A 20,141-nucleotide genomic window follows, 5' to 3' on the forward strand; every position below is an offset into this window, starting at 1 on the left:
TTTTTGAAAGCGTTTCCGCCTTCCTCGTATTCCCAGAGAAATGTACTTTTGGCAGGGGGCTTTGACAAAGTCGGCCTTAGAATGAAAATCTCATTGCTATTCTAATGCAAATGTCACAATCAGCCTTTGATCCACTCCTAATCGCTCAATAAACATGGCCTTGTTTGATCATTCTGTGATAGCAAGATGGATTTAAGAAATCTGTTTTGAGACCAGCGATGCCCGCAATGTCATAAAAAAAGCCTTATTATTTACAGCAGAGTAGTTTTAACAAGTGTCCTACAGAGGTTTTGCTGAGTATTGCTCAGAAACTGGCTGTACTTGGATTTGGCAACTCACAGGGCCTAATATTAGGATTCTGTCTGTTTTATAAGCAACAAAAAAGTATATATTGATTTTGGTCTTCCACATAAACCACAGAGTCTTTATTTTGGCAGAATAATGCATGGAAACATTCATTCATTATTTTTTTTTAAGCTTAGTTCCTTATTTATCAGGGCTCACCACAGTGGAATTAACCCCCAACTATTCCAGCATATGTTATACGAAGTAAAAGCCCTTCAAGCCGCAACCCAGTACTGGGAAACACTCATAAATTCTCGCATTCACCCTTGTACTTATACACTATGGCCAATTTTTAGTTAATCCAATTTAGCAGAGCACTCAAAGGAAACTCGAGGGAACAAGGAGAGAACAAGCAAACTCCACACGGAACTGCCAACCGGTGCAGTTGGAACTCAAACCAGTGACTAACTTGCTGTGATGTGACAGTGCTAACCACTGTCAATGACACAATAACCTTTATTTCTAAAAACTTTATTCAATTTCTAGTAATATTTTATAATATTGCTATTGTTAAGTTTTTTCTGTTCAAAATAACCTAGCATGATAGATTTCTGCCTTAATTTGACAGTGGTAATGCACTATATTTGTATTTTAGATGGAGAAAATATGTATTAATATATATGGCCCTAAATTATGACCAAATCTTTGCCTTATTGGAATTTTGTAGATTTCCACACAGCTTATAATGAGGCTTAGACAAAAGTTTGGAGTTGGTAAGGTTTCCTTTTTTTTTTTTTTTTTTTGCACTTGAAGAAAGAGAAGTGAAACTAGAACAGTAACACTTGGTAAAACTACCATCATTTAAAATGAGTGTTTATATTTGAATATATTTTCTAAAAAGTAATTTGAAAATTGCTAATATATAATATATTTAAACAAAACGCAACACTCATGATGCAAGACACTCCAAAAATTGTCCCAATAAGCCTGCCTTCCCATGTATGTAAGTGGCAGTATGGGTTCAGTATTCTGTCAGCCTGGCAGAAAACGCACCACCACCTTACACACCAACAAAAACATCAAATTTAAACATGTTTTAACTTCTTTTTTTGTTTTTTTTTTTACAAAAAAAAAAAAAAATACAAAAACAGTGAACCTCACTATTAAAAATAGTCAACCTTACTAAACAGCTAGTCAATCACTGTGACCCATCACTAGGCCCACACTAAATCTGCTGCCTTTTTAGTCTGTATAAATATATTTTTGTTAAGTTTTTATACTGATTTCAGTAATCACACTGAAAAATCTGCAAGTGCTTATTATTATTATTTTTTTTGCAATACAGTTTGTAAAGTAATATTTTCTGTCTTGTATATAAAAGACTTTTAAAAGCTTTATTTACCAAAAAAGTTGATTGATTTGGATTCAGCCAGTAAACCTAAAATACTATTAAACATATATTATAATAATGTATAACTATTAAAATACCACGAAATAAATTTATTTAATGTGTTAATTTGTTTAAGTTACTATACTAAAATCATTCTGCTTAAATCTGCAGATATTTTACAAAATTCTGTGCAGAAAGACCAAAAAATATCTGCAGATTCTGTCAGGCCCTGCCTAATACTAATGACAACAACAACATTGCAACTACTGAACAAAGTATAGCTTCATTAAATTTGTATACAGGACTCTATTAGCATATTGCATTATACATACAGTATCTGACATAATGAAAAAAGCCAATGCATAATGCAGAGTCGCTCAATAAAAGTTGTATATCAAATAATGTTCCACTTTCGCACACATTTTGGGTTTATCAGATACAATTTCCTTATAATAAATAACTCTAAAATTGTTTGAATGACCACAATTTGCTTTAAACTTCTCACTTTTTTTTATTTTACAAGTTCCAATAGACTTATACCTAGTTTTACCAATTTAACATCTATTTAGCTGATCTCCGGGTTTTGTAAGAGCATATTTCATATTTACTAATTTTTTTTTACTAAGCGGAAATTCAAACCGTTTCCCTAATGACGTTTGACGGTTGCCAAATCAATGAAATGAATGACCGAATTATCAAATAATACCTGCCGTGAGAATAACCGCATTCAGCATCGAGAGGCGCTATAATCACTCTCGTAGGAGAATTTTGCTTTCACCATCCAAAATAAATAAAGTAATCCAACATGTGCACCCGATAGCTCCGCCCCTTCTGCTACGTAAGCAAACCTGCGGTCGTTGAGTGCATGAGGTGTCCAACTTTGCACACTTCATTTTAGCGGCTGAATGAGTGCATCATCCGGGTAATTAAAGTGCACTTAATACTTTTTGAGTTTTCAGTGTGAACACACTACTTACACTATTTATACTACAAAATGGCGTAGAATAGAGCATAAATATGCGCTTTGGGACACAGCTAAAGTCAGCGACTAACAGGATTATAAATCTGGAGTTTTAGGATGCACAAATAAGCACTGTGACTACCTTCATTTGAGGCACTTCTTTTGATTTTTTTTTGCTTTTCACAGAGATAAAACTAGATTCTTGCTCTTGAATCTGACTCATAGACATTTATAGCTCCACCCTTATTTAAAAAGAGCACAATCTCACTTGAATAAAAAAAAAAAACAGTCACCGAAACACCACAATTTGAACCACAGCCTAAAAGAGGCAGTTTCAAAAGAACTATAAAAAAAATTTGAGCTGAAACTGCAAATACATGCTCCAGGGACATCAGAGACTTAAGCCCAATCCTAGTTCTACTCTTTAGCCCATCCCCTTTCCATTGGTGTGCCAATAGCTTGAAGGCATAGGGCTTAGGGGAAGGGTTAGATACCCCTTCGAATGGAAATTTTTCATGACCACACTCGAAACCAAGGGGTAAGAAAATTTCCCAGAATATACCAGCCATAACGGCAGCATAGCTGCATTATTTTGAATTTTTACAACGAACAAGCATATGTTTTAAAATGTTTATAACTGCATTTGTGTTTTACCGTCATGCTTAAAAAAATCCAAAAAAATAAAAAAAAAATGCTTAATTTGACTATCTACAATCCATAATAATTACTCCTGTACAACAGTTCCACAGCATTCTGACACTCGATGACACTCGAATGCCCTGTCAGAAAAGTTTAGTGGCTGGTAATGAGCTTTTTAAAGTGTCTGCTATAACAATAATGCTGTTTTGTGTGTGTGTTTACTACAGAAGTCATGAGCGTCTGATCTCTTATGAAGCATGAGATCATGATGACATATAATGATGTGTGCAGGTGTTGTAGTGGTGTCCTATTTCTTAGGAGTAAATTTTGAAGCCCTTCACCTTCACACTCGGTTTTAAGGGCTAAGGGAAAGAGGGAGGGCTACAGATATAGAATAGGGCCTTATTTTACAGTTTTATTTTTAAAAAGGGGCATAATAAGTTCTCTTTAAAGCTGGACTCTTCTGTAGTTATATCATGTACTAAAAAAAAAAGTAGATTTCCAAAAAAGTGGAGTATTAATATCACGTGTCCAGTGTTTTGGTGTGTTCATGTAGTTTCCGGGTTTCTGTCATGTGACATCCCCATGTGCTGCGATTCCTTTTTTCTATTTTGTCACGCCAGTTGTTAATGTGTCAGTTTTCACCCGTCTCACGCTTTGTGTCTAATTAATTCTATTATGTGCTGTGCATTTAAGTCCCTGTGTTTAGTTCGTTCTTTGTTCGGTATTGAAGTATCATGACTTGTCACCAACCCTTGATTCCTGTGTGTCAATGTTCTAGTATCTCCAGTAGTGTTCTGTGAATAAATACATGTTTGTTTTGATAACTCCTGCAATCCAGTGTATCTCTTTATAGGGTGGGAATGTGACTGTTTCTTTAAGCCAATGCAATTGGAACAGCTTCTGACAGTAATATTAAACCACCCTAAAGAGAAACCAGTTGGAATTGTTTAAGCAGTTCTGGGTTGTTTGATTTTCTAATTAATTTCTTTATTTCCCCACCATCTTTCCAACAAAGCGAACCCAACTTTTAATGAACAAAGGTAGAGGCCTTTAAAAAACGAATTGAGAAGAAATTTCAGCATTTAATTTTTTTCCCATTTCAGAGATAACGCAATCTCAGTGGCAGTGATTCTCTAAGCTAAATCAGTGTTTTAGAGGCTCATTAGATAACAACATCACATTTAGAGCATCATTTGCGCTGGAGATTTTGCTCATGTGGATTTAGGCTTAATATACAGAACCAAGCATTTTGCTTTATATTTTTACATCTTACTCAAATCATATCAGAGCTTCATTCAGCGTAAATATCAAAGGACATCAAACAATTACGTGGACCATTTGTTTGATTATTATTATATGCTGTATTACCCTCATAAGCCCGAGTTACTTGGCAGTAATTTGCAACTTGCACATGATCCAGGGTATTTAAACTCTTGTTAAATCATTAAAATGGCATGTTACTGTACCTATCATTTCGTAGGTCAAATCACCTCAGTGCCTTAATCTGAAGCTTTAACGGAAATCCTAATAATCACATTGCTTTCCCTGCCTTCACCTCAGACAACCTACACAGCAGAAAGCAATCTAGAGTCTTTAGAGTCGTGGGAGGGTAAAAATATCCAGAAAACAATATTTTTAGCTACGCCGTGCAATTCTCGGCGAAGACTAAAGACCTTTTTTTCCCTGCCGAGAAGCAAATTTGCATGACACAATTACACAAGGGCTTCTAAAATAGCAGAAAGAGTGGCACGTGGAGCCCCACAGGAGTGCACCAAGTACACAAACTCAGCCCGACACTTCTGTTACTATAGCAACCAAGTGCAGGAATTCTCAATCCAGGAATCGGAATGCTGTGGCACACAGGTTTATCGGTAAGTCAAGGGAATGCAGGTAAATATTAAACACATGAAATCATAAATAAATAATATTTATCACCACACGTCCATAATTGATTGATTACATTCAATACAGAATAGCAGCCTTTTTTTTTTTTTTTTGCATTATAAGTATTTTAAAATGCTTCATTTAAATACTTAAATGAGAATTTGCATAGACTTCTAGCACACAGGACACTGGATGAATGTTTTCCCTAATTTCACAATTCAGAATATATTGTAAACGGCCAAAAACATGAAAGTTTTTGAAACACTTTCACAATTTTGTATGCAATCAGACAACGCATATAACATATTATTACCGTTTGTGCATTATTATTTTTTTCTAAAAAAACATTCAGAATTCAGATATGACTAAAAATATGAGGTTTGGTGTATTTCAGTGCTGCAGAAGTGGGGATTAGTGGGGCAGTGCAGACAGAAAACATTATTTTCAGGAAATGGTCTTTAAAATATATACACTACCTGACAATGTCTTGTCGCTTATCCAAGTTTTAGGAACAACAAATAATAACTTGACCAGTTGAGCATTTTGTATCAGAAGTGGCTTATATGAAAGGTACATATTTTAAGGTTTACATATTTTACCCAATTAAAATATGATCATGCCATGATTTTTAATTATTTAAATTAGGTAAGGTCTGACATTGCTTAGAGAAAAAAAGTCTGTTGTCACTTAACAGAAATAATGTACAGTATAGAATATGAAGTCATGCTGCAGTGAGAAAAGAATTGCATTCTTTATTAGAGTTATTATAATAATACCTATTATAAATTATTAATACTCATATGAAATGGCAAAGAAAGTGTTTTTGCAGGACTCCCAGAGTTCAACAGGATTAGATTCATCTTTAATGCCTTCTCCTTCATCTTACCCCAGACATGCTCAATAATGATCATTTCATGTGACTGGGCTGGCCAGTTCTGTGGCACCTTGACCTTCTTTGCTTTTAGGAACCTTAATGTATGAGAATGAGTGCTATCCTGCTGAAGAATTTGCCCTCTCCTGTGGTTCGTAATGTAATGAGCAGCACAAAAGTCTTGATATCTCAGGTTGTTGATGTTGCCATCTACTCTGCAGATCTCTCACACACCCCTATACTGAATGTAACCCCAAACCAAGATTTTTCCTTCACTACACCTGACTGATTTCTGTAAAAATCTTGGCTCCATGCAGGTTCCAATAAGTCTTCTGCTGTTTTTGTGATGATTGGGATGAAGTTTAACATATGATTTATCTAAAAAATCTACCTTCTGACACTTTTCCAAATGATCAACTAGAATTCAAGTTATTATGTGTTGTTCTAACAACATATTTAAAATCCACAGTCACAGATTTATTAAGTGCAACACAAAAAAATACACTTAAAAGTGTGTTTTGGATGTTGTCTTTCCATTAGACAAAAAAAAAATGACACTGAATGCGAAGAAAAGCCAAAAAGCCCAAAACTGCTAAATTGAAAGGCACACACACACACACACACACACACACACACACACACACACACACACACACACACACACACACACACGCACACACACACACACACACACACACACACACACAAAATGCCTACAGTGTCTCGCCTAAAGAAAGCATTTTGTTATTTGGTCTGAAATCACCAGTTCTGTGTCAAAAGGTCCACTGCAGTTGACCGTACACATATAACAAACAAAATATAACAAACAAACCAGACTGGCTGAAGTAGCATTCGGTTATGGTGGTCCGGAAGACAGGCGTGGTAATCTGCACACTCCTCCACTCCTTAAAGCTGCTTTATCTTGCCAAGAGCAAAGTAATTTGCATACTGTAATGGTGTGCTTCAGTGTCAATAGTGGTAATGGGATTTGCAGAGACGTGGGCTACAAACTAAGCCGAGGAAACAAGCAAAGTGTCCGGAATATTAGAGCTGAGTGGGAGCCAGAACTCTGAGAACGTGCTCGTGAGAGTTAAAGGTTGACCTTACTTTGAAAAACTAAAATGAGCTTTCTGAGATGTTGCTTAGTGATATTCTCAGCTTTTCAACGAACGCTCACCTTGAAAAAGCATTATGTTGATGACTCGACAATATCAGACAGTTTTCAAGCAGCTTGCCATTGAAGTCTGTTACTATGGAAGCTTATTTCTGCCTGGGAAATAATAAATAAAAAATGGCATTTGCAAATTTTCACCTCACAGTATTCTGAATAATTTTGATCATTATTATGCTGTGTTATTCTCATCAGCCTGGGCTGCTTGGCAGTATTTTGCAACTTGTATTAAATGATTAAAACTGCATGTTTTCCATTATTTTGTGGGTCATCCCATCTGCCTAATCTGAAGCTTTATTGAATACAAACACCATAACAGGTAATAATTGCTTTCAAAGCCTTGGGCACAGATAGACTGCTAAATATTTTTCTTCCTTGAATTTTAAGTTTATTCCAACACCTTTTCTTTCTCTCCTTCTAAATGCAATTACATTTTATGGTAACACTTAACAACTTAACAATATAAAAGTATTAGACATCAAACATGAAGAAACAATGAATAATACATTTATTACAATATCCAATTTTCTCTGCTAATGTTAGCTATTAAAAATAAAGTTGTTAATTGTTAGTTCATGTTAACTCACAGTGCATTAAATACAGTTGACAAGCATGACTCTGGATTTTAATAATGGTTTAGTTATATTAACTAAGGTTAATAAATGTTGTTTATGTATTGTTCATTTTTAGTTCAAGTTAGAACCATTAACTAACATTAACAAGTGAAACCTTATTTTAAAGAAAAACAAAATCTATGTAGGGAAAAACTCGAATTTCTGAGGAAATACACAATCAGAATTGACAAAAGTTTATAACTAGTTTTAAAAAAAATTAAAATTATTGTTTAGCGGTTAAAATCTTCCACAAAATTAGTGGTATATGATAAGTGTTAATTTAGGTTACCATGTGACCTGTAGCCTATCAACCTTTATTTTCTTTACTTTATCCACTGCAAAAATCCAACTTGAAGAAAGTTGAAATTACTTGGCTTTTTTTTTTTTTTTTTTTTTTTTTTTTGCTGGTTTGGAAAAATCTGTAAAAATATATCTTAACACATTTACTTCACATAAATCTTTTTTTTTTTTCATTAAGGTAAAAATATTAGTTTTGTGAACAAAACTTTGCAAGTTCACCCAGAAAAGCTTCTGCCAACTTCCTTCCTTTAAAATGAGGTAATCAGTATTTCTAACCCTAATGACAAAAAAATAGAAACACCAATTATAACATTAATGTTATTTTTATTAACAACAACAAAGTGCTACTGCAATAATTCTAATGTAATTTGAAATTATTATCCATTTGTAATTTATCTTTTATTTATTTTGTCATTTTTATTTTTTTATTTGGGGGGGGGGGGTCACAGCTGCAGAAAGACTCTAAATGTGAATTTTCATCTCACATTTACCTAGTTCACTCCACAAAAACAAATGCTAATGTTTTATGCGTAGCAACTGTTTTAACTGATTGATTTAACTGTTATGCATATGTGTATATGGAAGATTATTTCCTAACAGATTTAAAATGAAAATTTAAATGCCTAAAAAGATCAAATAATAAATCAAACTTTCAAAACAACTGCCCAAATGATAAATCAAATGCTCAAATGATCAAATAATAAATCAAAATGCATTCTCAAATGAGAAATCAAATGTAGTTGATATTTAGTTTACATGAACAAGTCAGTAAAATCCTGTAATAATTAAATGACAAATCAAATGCTCAAACTATAATTCAAATTGAGGAACCAGTTTCAGTTACACATGATGGACTCATTACTATGACTATAAAGACACCTCATTCACACAGACTCTTTGCTGAGTCTTGTTTTTCCATGTGAAGCATTAGAAAGCATTTTCCCTGTTTGACCTGCCATGTTTTGATCCTTGTCTTGTTTACTGTTATTGTTGTTTTGCCTCCAGCCCTGTTTCTAATTCTGTGTCTCATAAATGTTTTGTAACAATTTTGTCTGTTTTTTATTATTAATATTTTTTTGTTTGTTTGTTCTGATCATGTATTACTTCTTATTACCAATTTCCAAGAGAACATGAGAAAAAAAGGAAATAAGGATTCTGCTTTTTTTTTTATTTATTCCAGTTATGCAGAAAAAAAATCAGTTGGCACAACTTAAGTTTTGTTACAGAGTAGTTCACTTCTCCAGAAAACCAATGATCTTATGTTAACCCAACTAAATGTTTTGTATTATTGACAAATAACTTTAGGTCAATGCAGCTGTTTTCTAAAAGTTTAGCGAACAAGAAAAGGCGAAAGGAAATGAGGATTATGCTTTTTTTTTTGTTCAACTGGCTTAATTTTTTTTAGTGTGAGAGATCATTTCAAATGCAAGCTTCCATATGCACTTTAGTCCAATACTCTGAAGTGTTCAGATCTTGCTGACAAGACGACAATAAAAAAAGTATCTAACTAATCCATAACCAGTTTAAACTCCACAACCTTTTACAGCAAACCTTTCAGCGGAACATAAAAGCCCACTGCATTAATCCACCGCAGTCCAGAGGTCAAATCGCTGTTAAACTCTCTCTGTTGGGACAGAACCACAACCCAGCATGTGCAAACCTGCTCTTTAGTGAAGAGTAATGAGCAAGAGAGGGTTAATCTGCTGAGATCATAGGTAATTCAGAGTGGCACTCAACAGGCAGTCAGGCGGAAACTCAGCGTTAGCAGCCGTCACCGTAGAGCTGCCCGGTGGGACGGGGCCGAGGGTATCTCTTCATTAGAATGACATAATCAGTACAAGCACAACGTGAGATGAACTGCCAGCCGTTTCATTGAGGAAAATTCTCCATGGGCCTTCCCAGGATTCCAAGCTCGCGCCCAGCTTCATGGGCGTAATATAAAACAGCTTCAAAGTGAATTCTCCATCTATTTTTGGCATCACCCATGGTGCATTATCAAGGCATCAGAGGTTTGTCTGTAGTTTTATAAAAGCCCGTTCCAATAGCCTGACTGGGAAACAGGGACATGGATGTGTTAATTAAAGTCTTTCTGAAATATTGCACTTACTCTGGATGATTTTATGCATTCAGACTACTGTTTGCATTAAAACTTAAAACTTCCAGAGATTTAGTAGATGTGGTAGGTAGGATTCATCATGATGTTCTAAATCTGTGCTCACCAATTCTGGTTTTATTATTATTATTATTATTATTATTATTATTATTATTATTATTATTATTATTATTATTATTATTAATATTATTATTATTATTATTTTGCCAAAAGATCATCTAACCACTACAATTTTTCTTTGTAAAAAAAAAAAAAAGTTAAAAAATGCTGGGTTCTACAAAATCAATTTGTCTTGGGACAACATAAAGGAATTGAGTTAATCAGTTTTTACAAAATGAAGTAGATTGAACATAAAACAATTAATTTGCCCCCAAAAATCCATGAAAGTGTGTTGCTTCAGCTAATTTTAAATAAGTAGTTTGAACAAACAGCAAACTTAGTTATTTGCAGTGTAGCCTTCCCTCAAAAAATTAAGTACACAAATATATAAATTTTATTTAAATTATTGAATTATTTTTATTTCATATTATCTCACTGGCAAAAAGAAATAAAACCAAAAATTTTAACCTACTATTACTATTCATTTAAGATTTGGTGTAATTAGGCCCTAAGGAACAAACCTCACTCACATCCGGTCATGGCACCAATGTAATACTTTTGGGTCTACTTTACCCAGTCCAATCTGGATTTGAACCAGTGGTTCCTGTTTTATGGACACTCATTGGCCACTTTATTAGGTACACATTAATAGTACCAGGATGGACCCCTTTTTGCCTTCAGAACTGCCTTAATCCTTCATGGCATAGATTCAAGAAGGAACTGGAGCTATTCCTCAAAGATTTTGATCCATACTGACATGATAGCACCACGCAGTTGCTGCAGATTTGTTGGCTGCACATCCATGATGCGAATCTCCTGTTCCACCACATCCCAAAAGTGCTCTATTGGATTGAGATCTAGTGACTGTGGAGGCTATTTGAGCACAGTGAACTCATTGTCATGTTCAAGAAACCAGCCTGAGATGATTTACGCTTTATGACATGGCACATAATTCTGCTGCAAGTAGCCATCAGAAGATGGGTACACTGTGGTCATATATAAATGGTCATGGTCAGCAACAATACTCAGGTAGGCTGTGGTGTTGACACGATGCTCAATGGGTACTAATGGGCTCAAAGTGTGCCAAGAAAATATCCATCGCACCATTACACCACCACCACCACACCAGCCTGAACTGTTGATAAAGATGGATCCATGTTTTCATGTTGTTGATGCCAAATTCTGACTATAACATACGAATGTCGTAAATGTCGTATAGCAGATTTGAGACTCATCAGATCAGGCAATGTCCAATTATCCATTGTCTGATTTTGGTCAGCTTGTGCGAATTGTAGTCTCTTGTTCTAAGCTGACAGGACTGGAACCCGGTGTGGTCTTCAGCTGCAGTAGCCAATCCGCCTTAAGGTTCGATGTGTTGTGCATTCAGAGATTGCATTGAGTTGCTTCCATGTGATTGGCAGATTAGAAATTTGCGTAAACGAGCAGTTGGACAGGTGTACCTAATAAAGTGGCCGGTAAGTGTATTACTGAATCACACATTCAAATGATTCATTAAAAAAAAAAAGTGATTTGGCTGGAGATGGAGCTGTTTATATTATGCTGAAATGGTTTAAAACTATTTTTATGCCAGAGTAAAAACAGAAAAAGTAACTGATAACACTGCTGTCTAAAACACAAAAGAAGATAGAAACTCAGACAGATCTGGAACAAGTGAAGAGTGAGTAAATGATGCCAAAATTTTTGGGTGAACGATCAATTTTAATACCCCGTAGTACCTAAAGTACACTGCTGAATCAAACACCACCATTTGAAATTTCTATAACAACGTTTTACATAAATCTTTTCTGTTTTGCTCCAACAAAAACAGCACATTCCAACAATTATTAGCCTTTGTTGGAGCAGTGTGAACTAGCTTTCATTCATCACATATTATGCATGTAAACCGCCAGTGGATATTGAAATGCACACTCCACTCAAAACTTGATTTGCTGTTGTCATGGACCTGAAGCAGAGGCAGCTATTAAGATGAAAACGAATCCTCCAATCAGGCAACAAGCCTCAATTTGGCATGAGTGCTTTCTGGCAGGGCTGTTTAAAGAGCCTCTCCATACCAATATCCTTTATCTGAGCAGCAGAGGAAGCCCTCAGACCGACAGAGGATCTTAAAGGAGAAGTCAGACTGCGGTGTGCATTACAAAACCCTCAAACACCGTCCGTCAAGATAACAGTGTCCCAGTAATGAACAACCCACAGCTGCAATCTCTTATTCAAACTGCCTCTGTGTCACACGCCAGAGTTGTTGATTAGATATTGTAAATCCCGAAGGTGGATTTCAACCAGGGTTACATTTCCAACACAAGAAAAAATTGACAAGTCGACGGTTTAGTCAAATAAAAGGCTGAAATGAAAGAAACTCCGGCAGCCAGGAGCAGATAATTGATTTATAATGTATTGGGCCCAGTGATGATCAGCGGTCACCAGAGACAGCGGTTTGGTTCATGTTACCACCTTGCGGTTTTGATCAGACGCCAATAGGCAATTTTGACAGCTCTGCCCGCAGAGCCGCTTCTGTTAAATTGTGGTTGTCATTGTGCAAATAGACATTTCTTCTCAGCTGCAAAGCCAATCAGAAGTGTGTGATTTGAATCAGTTCGTGATCACACAAATTGGATCAGTAAAAAAAGACTGCTTTTTCCATTTTTCACACTAACTGGCCACTTTATTAGGCACTCCTTACTAGTATGAGGTTGCACTCCCATTTTCCAAATTTAAAGTCACCCTAAGGCATAGTACACACACAAAATATGATTTACTGACCGTTTATTTGTTTCAAACCTTTATGAGTTTCTTCTGTTAAACACTAGATCATATTGATACACAGATATTTTGTAGAACGCTGAAAACCTGTAACCATTGGCATTGACTACAAAAAGCAAATGCTATGAGGTTCGCAGCTTTTTTTTCATTAGAATATTCCCTTTTTTTTTTGTTCAACAAAAGAAAGAAACTCGTAAAAGATATAGAACCACTTGGGGTAAATAATGAGTAATTTTCATTTTTGGGTGAACTATCCTTTAAAGTGACCTTTCTTTCCCATTCTGATATTGAACCTAATGGGTTGTTTTGATGATGGTCTTTAATAATACAGAAGTAAATGGATGCCAGCTACCAGCATTTATCAAAGTATCTTATTTTGAGGTCAACAGAAGCAAGAAACTATATATACACACTACCTGACAAAAGTCTTATCAATCCCAGTTGTAAGAGGAACACATAATAACTTGACTTCTAGTTGATTGTTTGGAAAACTGTCAGAAGTTAGATTTTTCTGATGAATTATTTGTTGAACTGCATCCCAATCATCACAAATACAGCATAAGATCTACTGTAAGCCACATGGAGCCAAGATTCTCAAATAATTCAGTCAAGTTTGGTGAAGGAAAAATAATGTTTTGGGGTTACATTTAGTATGCAATGCAGTAGGGGCATCCGAGAGATCTGCAGAGTGGATGGCAAACTTCAACAGCCTGAGATATCAAGACATTTGCGCTGCCTATTGCATTACAAATCACAGGAGATCGAGGGCAAATTCTTCAGCAGAATAACGCTCCTTATCATACTTTAGCCTCTACATCAAAGTTCCTGAAAGCAAAGAAGGTCAAGGTGCTCCAGGATTGGCCAGCCCTGTCACTAGATATGAACATTATTAGGCATGTCTGGAGTAAGATGAAGGAGGCATTAAAGATGAATCCAAAGAATCTTGATGAAGTCTGGGATTCCTGCAAGAACGCTTTTTTTGCCATTCCAGATGACTTTATGAATAAATTATTTGATTCATTGCAGAGATGTATTGATGCAGTCCTCCAAGCTCATGGGAGTCATGCACAATATTCATTCTTTTTCCACTGCACTGTGACTTTATATTCTATACTGTACATTATTTCTGTTAAGTGACAAGACTTTTGCCTAAGCAAAGTCAGACCTTACTGTCCAAATTAAATTATTAATAATCAAGGCATGATCATATTTTATTTAGGTTAAATAACCGTAATATAGAGGCCTTTACCTTTTATTTAAGACACTTCTGAAATGACCAAGGTCAAGTTATCATTTGTTGTTCGTAAAACTTGAATAGGTGACAAGACTGTTGTCAGGTAGTGCATATTTGTGAACTATCCCTTTAAGCGCACCAACAACTGTACATTTCTAAATTTAGCAGCTGCCATGTAATTGGCTAATTTGATATTTACCTAAAGAAGCAGCTGAACAGGTGTACCAACTGTAATAAAGTCTAATATAAGCTGTAGAATATTTAGATAATTTTACTCTCAATCATTAATAACCATGTCAACAAAAACACCTACTTTCATCCATGCAATAAACAGCCAATCATGCGCAGGAGAGACCTTGTACTAACAAACAAGCTTCCAGGAACATGTAGTGATTCGGTGGGACTGTCTAACCATTCAGTATGATGTATGAGACCATAGCTAATATGTAAAGTGCTATTAATCTCTTTTTGTTCTCCCTGGAAAGGTCAGCATTTGCAAAAGACAAGTCTGTAGACAGTAGATGCGTTGCATTTGCGAACAGAAGGTTGAATCAAAGACAGTGTTTTGCAGATAAGGCCTCAACCATCTGTCTAAGCATAATTACATCACCGTTTTTGTTACTGTTTATTGATTCAGTATATGGTTCTACAGACCCCAGAATAGATTTTTCAATAATGGTTTTGCATGAAACTGGTTTTAATTTGTATATGGTTTCATTTGTTTAAATGTCTCTTGTAAAGGCTTAAACAATCCATTTGTTCATTGCTTTACAATACACTAATAGTCAGTAGTATAATGTGAAGCATTAGACTGGGATCCACATAAGTGGGGACATCATGACTGGCTAATTATTAAAAGTGAAGGGCCACTGTCATCAACAAACGTAATTTTCAAATATTGTAAATAAATAAATGAACACTGTAAAAATGTAAAAATCGCTTTACTCTAATAGTTAGTTCACAGCCACTGTAATACTGCTTCAGATTTTGCAATTCACAAGTGTTTTCCATTTGTTTACAGTTGCATTATGGGACCTTTCAACTTTTGATGTTGAAAATTCAACTGACATTTATTGGCATAGCATTTTGGAGCAGGATAAGTATCAAAAAATAATAAATTTGCATTCATAAAATTTATAAATGCACTGTGCAATTCATAAATTCACAACTCTAATTTGTAAATTTAAAACACGATTCATAAATTCACAACTCCAAATTGTAAATGCAAAACACAATTCATAAATCCACAACTCCAATTCATAAATGCAAAACATAATTCATAAATTCGCGACTCCAATTTGTAAATTCAAAAACAATTAATAAATCCACAACTCCAATTTGTAAATTTAAAGCACAATTCATAAATTTACAACTCTAATTCAAAAATTCAAAACACAATTCATAAATCCACAACTCCAATTCATAAATGCAAAACATAATTCATAAAATCACGACACTAATTTGTAAATTCAAAACACAATTCATAAATTCATGACTCCAATTCATAAATCCACAAATCTAATTCGTAAATTCAAAACAATTCATAAATCTACAACTCCAAATTGTAAATTCAAAGCACAATTCATAAATTCATGATTCCAGTTCGTAAATTCATAAGACAATTTATAAATTCATGACTCTAATTTGTAAATTCAAAACACAATTCATGAATTCACAACTCCAATTCGTAAATTCAAAACACAAAGCATGGAGCGAACGAGTTTGTATTGACCAGCAGAATCTACTTTAGTGTAGGTCTAACATATATGCAACAGCCATAAATTAAATAAGCTGAATAACATTAATATTGAGTATGATGATCTCATATAATTCTTGAATGGCTGGATTCAATGCATTTAGTAGCCAATCTTACTGAAGAAATCATTGATTCAAACGAATCGGTTAAATAGATGACTTGTTTAGTAGTACTTTTGAATTCATGAATTGTGTTTTGAATTTACGAATTGGACTTGTGAATTTATGAATTGTGCTGTGCATTTATCTCATTTATAAATGCAAATGTATAATTATTATTATTATTATTTGAGACTGATCTAGCTTCATATTAGTAGCACATAGTAATTTAAAATAATATAATGTATAATAAATAATATATAGAGAATTAGGTCTGTAAAATAACAAAAAAATGTACTGGCAGTTTATTACAAGGTTTTTGTACTATAATATACAACTCCAATCCAGACCATATATCACTTTAAACTATTATGAATGTTATTAAAAGTCACTTTTTTCAAACTTTGCCCGGTTAAAAGGTGTTGCAAGAAAGACCAAGGTCACATAATGCAATTCAAAAACATGAATAAACAAGGAAAAAAGATGACATGAATAACAAAATACATACATACTGTACAACCTATTATTTAGCTGAGATTTTGAAGAAGGTTGTGCACTTCAATATTTTCAACATCATCTGGTCATTTTATTAGGACCCCCTTGCTAATTTCCACATTCAAAGTTACCTAAATGATCTTTCTCCTCAATTTTTCATTTATTTTGGACTTTATCCGATCCTTTTGTATCCTCTGTGTACCAAATCCCACCACTTAAGTACCTGGAAACTTCCACTATAATACAAACTGAACAATTCAAGTCCACAGCACTGAGCAAAACAATCAGCCTCTGAGATCATTAATAAATAATTGGGTTTGTGTACAAGAGCAATCACTCAACTGAGTCCAGAGCAAAATACAAGAGCTATGAAAGTGGCGGCTCACAACTTTAATTTACAGCAGTTAAAGATTTGACCACATAATGCCACAGACGATCAATAACAAGAAAGAATTCCATTGAAATGTTTAATATTAAACAATAGAGCAGCCTCAAGATCACACAATTAAAAAAGTCTGAACATTAACACACTAACAGTTTCAAAACAGAACAAATTATGAACTTAAACAATGATGATAAATTAAGAGTAAACTGCAACTTACCCTGTACCATACGATCTCTCGTAATCTTCCATCTGTCTTGAAGTTGCACTTTAGAGTCACCGCTTCTCCCACAACAACAGGTAGCAATGGCTCTATCGTTACAGTTAGATATCCTGCAGAGGCAAAACAAGACATCACTTTTATTAAAAATATAAGCCAAATAGCCAGATGGTGATACATGAGGTGCAGACTGAAAAGCTTATCATAAATCAGACCACTTCATGATATAATTGATCATATTATTCAGAATTATGAACTGATTACAGAATGAATTGGAACTAATTGACACAAGTTAACATGCCAGCTCAAAACGATGTCGTTGCTAAGGAAACTAAGGCTTTGGCTTCAACAAAACAAAAGCCTTTTTTGTACACTGAATAAAAAATCTATAAAGTGAAAAAAATTATCAAAATATTCCATGATAAAATGTATATAACAAGGCAAATAGTTTTAGTCAAGTAAAATAATATTTCCAATAACTAAATTAATATATATGCATACATTTATAATAACTAAATAGATTTCTTTAAAGGGTCACGAAACACCAAAACACATTTTTTGAGCTGTTGACAGTCGTATATGTGTCCCACACTGCTATAAACACTATTAGGACGCCTATATTTCACTAAAAAGTGTAAATTGGTTGTTTTTGCGTTATTTCAAGCAAATTCGTACTTCCGGTTTGAAACGAATTTTTGAAGCTGCGTCACGGTCATGACATAATTATTAGTAAGGCTTGGTTCAAACCAATCAGCGCGCTCTATTGTGCAATTTCATTAATATTCATTAGTGTCACAGTGTTTTCACGACAGAGACGCCACGTTGTGTTGGCAAAACAAGCGTGAAGTGTTGCTTTTATAGTTTGCTGCCGTTAAGTTTTGTTTTCATTTTCTCTCTGTGAGAGCGCAGCTGGCGTCACGTGTGGATTAACAGTGTACGCGACGCTCAACAACAATAACTTACGTGTCTAAGGAGGATTATTGTTTACATGAGAGCTGCTCTCATCTCCAAACGCTGAGATCTGGATTCGCTTGTAGTATTCTCTTCATAAAGACGCGGCTCTGATTGCTGGTGATTGTCCTGTCTCTACAGATTTGGTGAGCGACCAGTGCTCTTTGTTTATTCAGTTTGCTCGTATCGAACTAAGTTAACTATTGCACCGAGTCACCGAGTGTAAACACGTTAGCATCACAACCAAACTTTAACCTCGTGTAGGGCTTTTACGGCATTTAGTGACCGGAATAACACACGTGGCTTTCTGACGCTACCTGCCGTGTGCATCTAAGTTTCCGGGAAATGCGGAGGTTTTTTTTCTCTCATTCGCCGTGCGCTATCAAACATTGCATGAAAAATACACGCTTAGAGCAGTTCCTCGAATCAAATATCTCGTTTGTCGCGAGAGGCATGAATGAATTCCCTGAATGAAAGAGCCAAACTGCAGTTAAAGTCCAACATTTAATAATTTGGCAAATAATTCAACTACAGATGTCCATGTAGGTTAAACACCATCACTTTCTCCTGTCTGTGTATTTTGACTCTGAAACACGCGCGTGCCCAAATAGACACTCCCACACCCTCCCACTTTAGTTCTTCCGACACTCCCCCCTAAACAGAGCTGGACACGCCCACTTTTCTGACTTTTTCCAAAGTAGAGGTGTGAAAACACCCTGCTGAAACGAGGGGGTTTCATGGCCCTTTAAGTATTTTTTTTTTTTTTTGTTAAATCTTGACTTTTTAATAAAAAGCAAGAAAATATTGTATAGTTAGTGTGTTTGTAAAATTGGCTAAGTAAAACATATGTTAATCTTTAGGGGCCCTATAATGCACTAAGGTGCAAGACATGTTTTTGACATTTGCTGCTATTTTCAGACAAGAGCAACCCTAATTTTTACGTTTTGTGCCATGTTGGGTAAATAGCAAATACATTTGCACCACTTTGTGTACTCATGGGTGTTCCGGTCTAAAAAGGAGGTGTTTTATAGCGTAGTGTTGGCATGTTGCTATTTTCAGGGAACTTAAATAGGGTCACTGACTGAATGAAAGCTTGTCTAAAGTCCAGCATGTTAATTATGCGCCTATGCAGATCTGTACAGACAGGATGTACAGCAATATACAAATACCTATATATGTGAAAAAATTTAAGTGTTAAAATGTTACAGAAATTATTAATTCCTACATTAATATAAAAACCACTACTTCTATGCCTTCTTCATGTCCGGGGGCTTTTTTCAGTTTATTCATGACAATTTGCATTAGTATATTGTTATTATTAGCAGTATTATTTATTATATGCATTTTTTTTGTATAAACAAGCTTAGATTTATCTATCTGTCGGGTTTTGGAGACATATGCATTACTATTTGAGGCATAAAAATTGCTTTTTTGACCACACTTCATTAATATTGTTCATTTATTCATTTGCTGAAAATTAGAACTGAATATAGAAATAATTTTCAAACAAATCTTTGCACTTAACAAATGAATTTAAATATGAAGGCTGAGGGATGTCTTCAGTGGAGTGAGTACAACACTGTTTCCTTATCCATGTAAGTAAAGGAGTAAAGAGTAAAAGTAAAGAGAAATTAAAAAGGCCAGATGGAGGAGGCTCCATATAAATAGCAAATGCACCAAGGCACGATGCAACTGACTCTTAAAGGGAATGGGAGATGAGACTCTGATTGGTTTATTGCACGTCATTCTCAAACCACACCTATAACTCTTTAAGAGAATAAGCTCAACTCTGTTAGGCCATGCACCAGGATTTTTTTTGTCCTTAAAATCACAAAAGTGGATTCGGACACGCCCTTGATGCTTTTGTGCCATTTATCTTTAGACATGAACTTTGTGT

The 20,141-nt window shown here is 34.9% G+C and overlaps 1 protein-coding gene across 2 annotated transcripts in view; it reads right to left on the minus strand.

The window, feature by feature from the left end:
- igsf21a (immunoglobin superfamily, member 21a) overlaps positions 1–20,141 on the minus strand; it is a 439,822-nt gene that overhangs the window by 251,249 nt on the left and 168,432 nt on the right. For both annotated transcript variants that reach the window (NM_001278321.2, NM_001034184.2), the window contains 1 exon segment: positions 17,294–17,406. In NM_001278321.2, coding sequence (NP_001265250.1) covers positions 17,294–17,406 — 113 coding nt within the window.

This window comes from Danio rerio, chromosome 11 (assembly GCF_052040795.2).
Source record: "Danio rerio strain M-AB ecotype USA chromosome 11, GRCz13ab, whole genome shotgun sequence".
Classification (NCBI taxonomy): domain Eukaryota; kingdom Metazoa; phylum Chordata; class Actinopteri; order Cypriniformes; family Danionidae; genus Danio; species Danio rerio.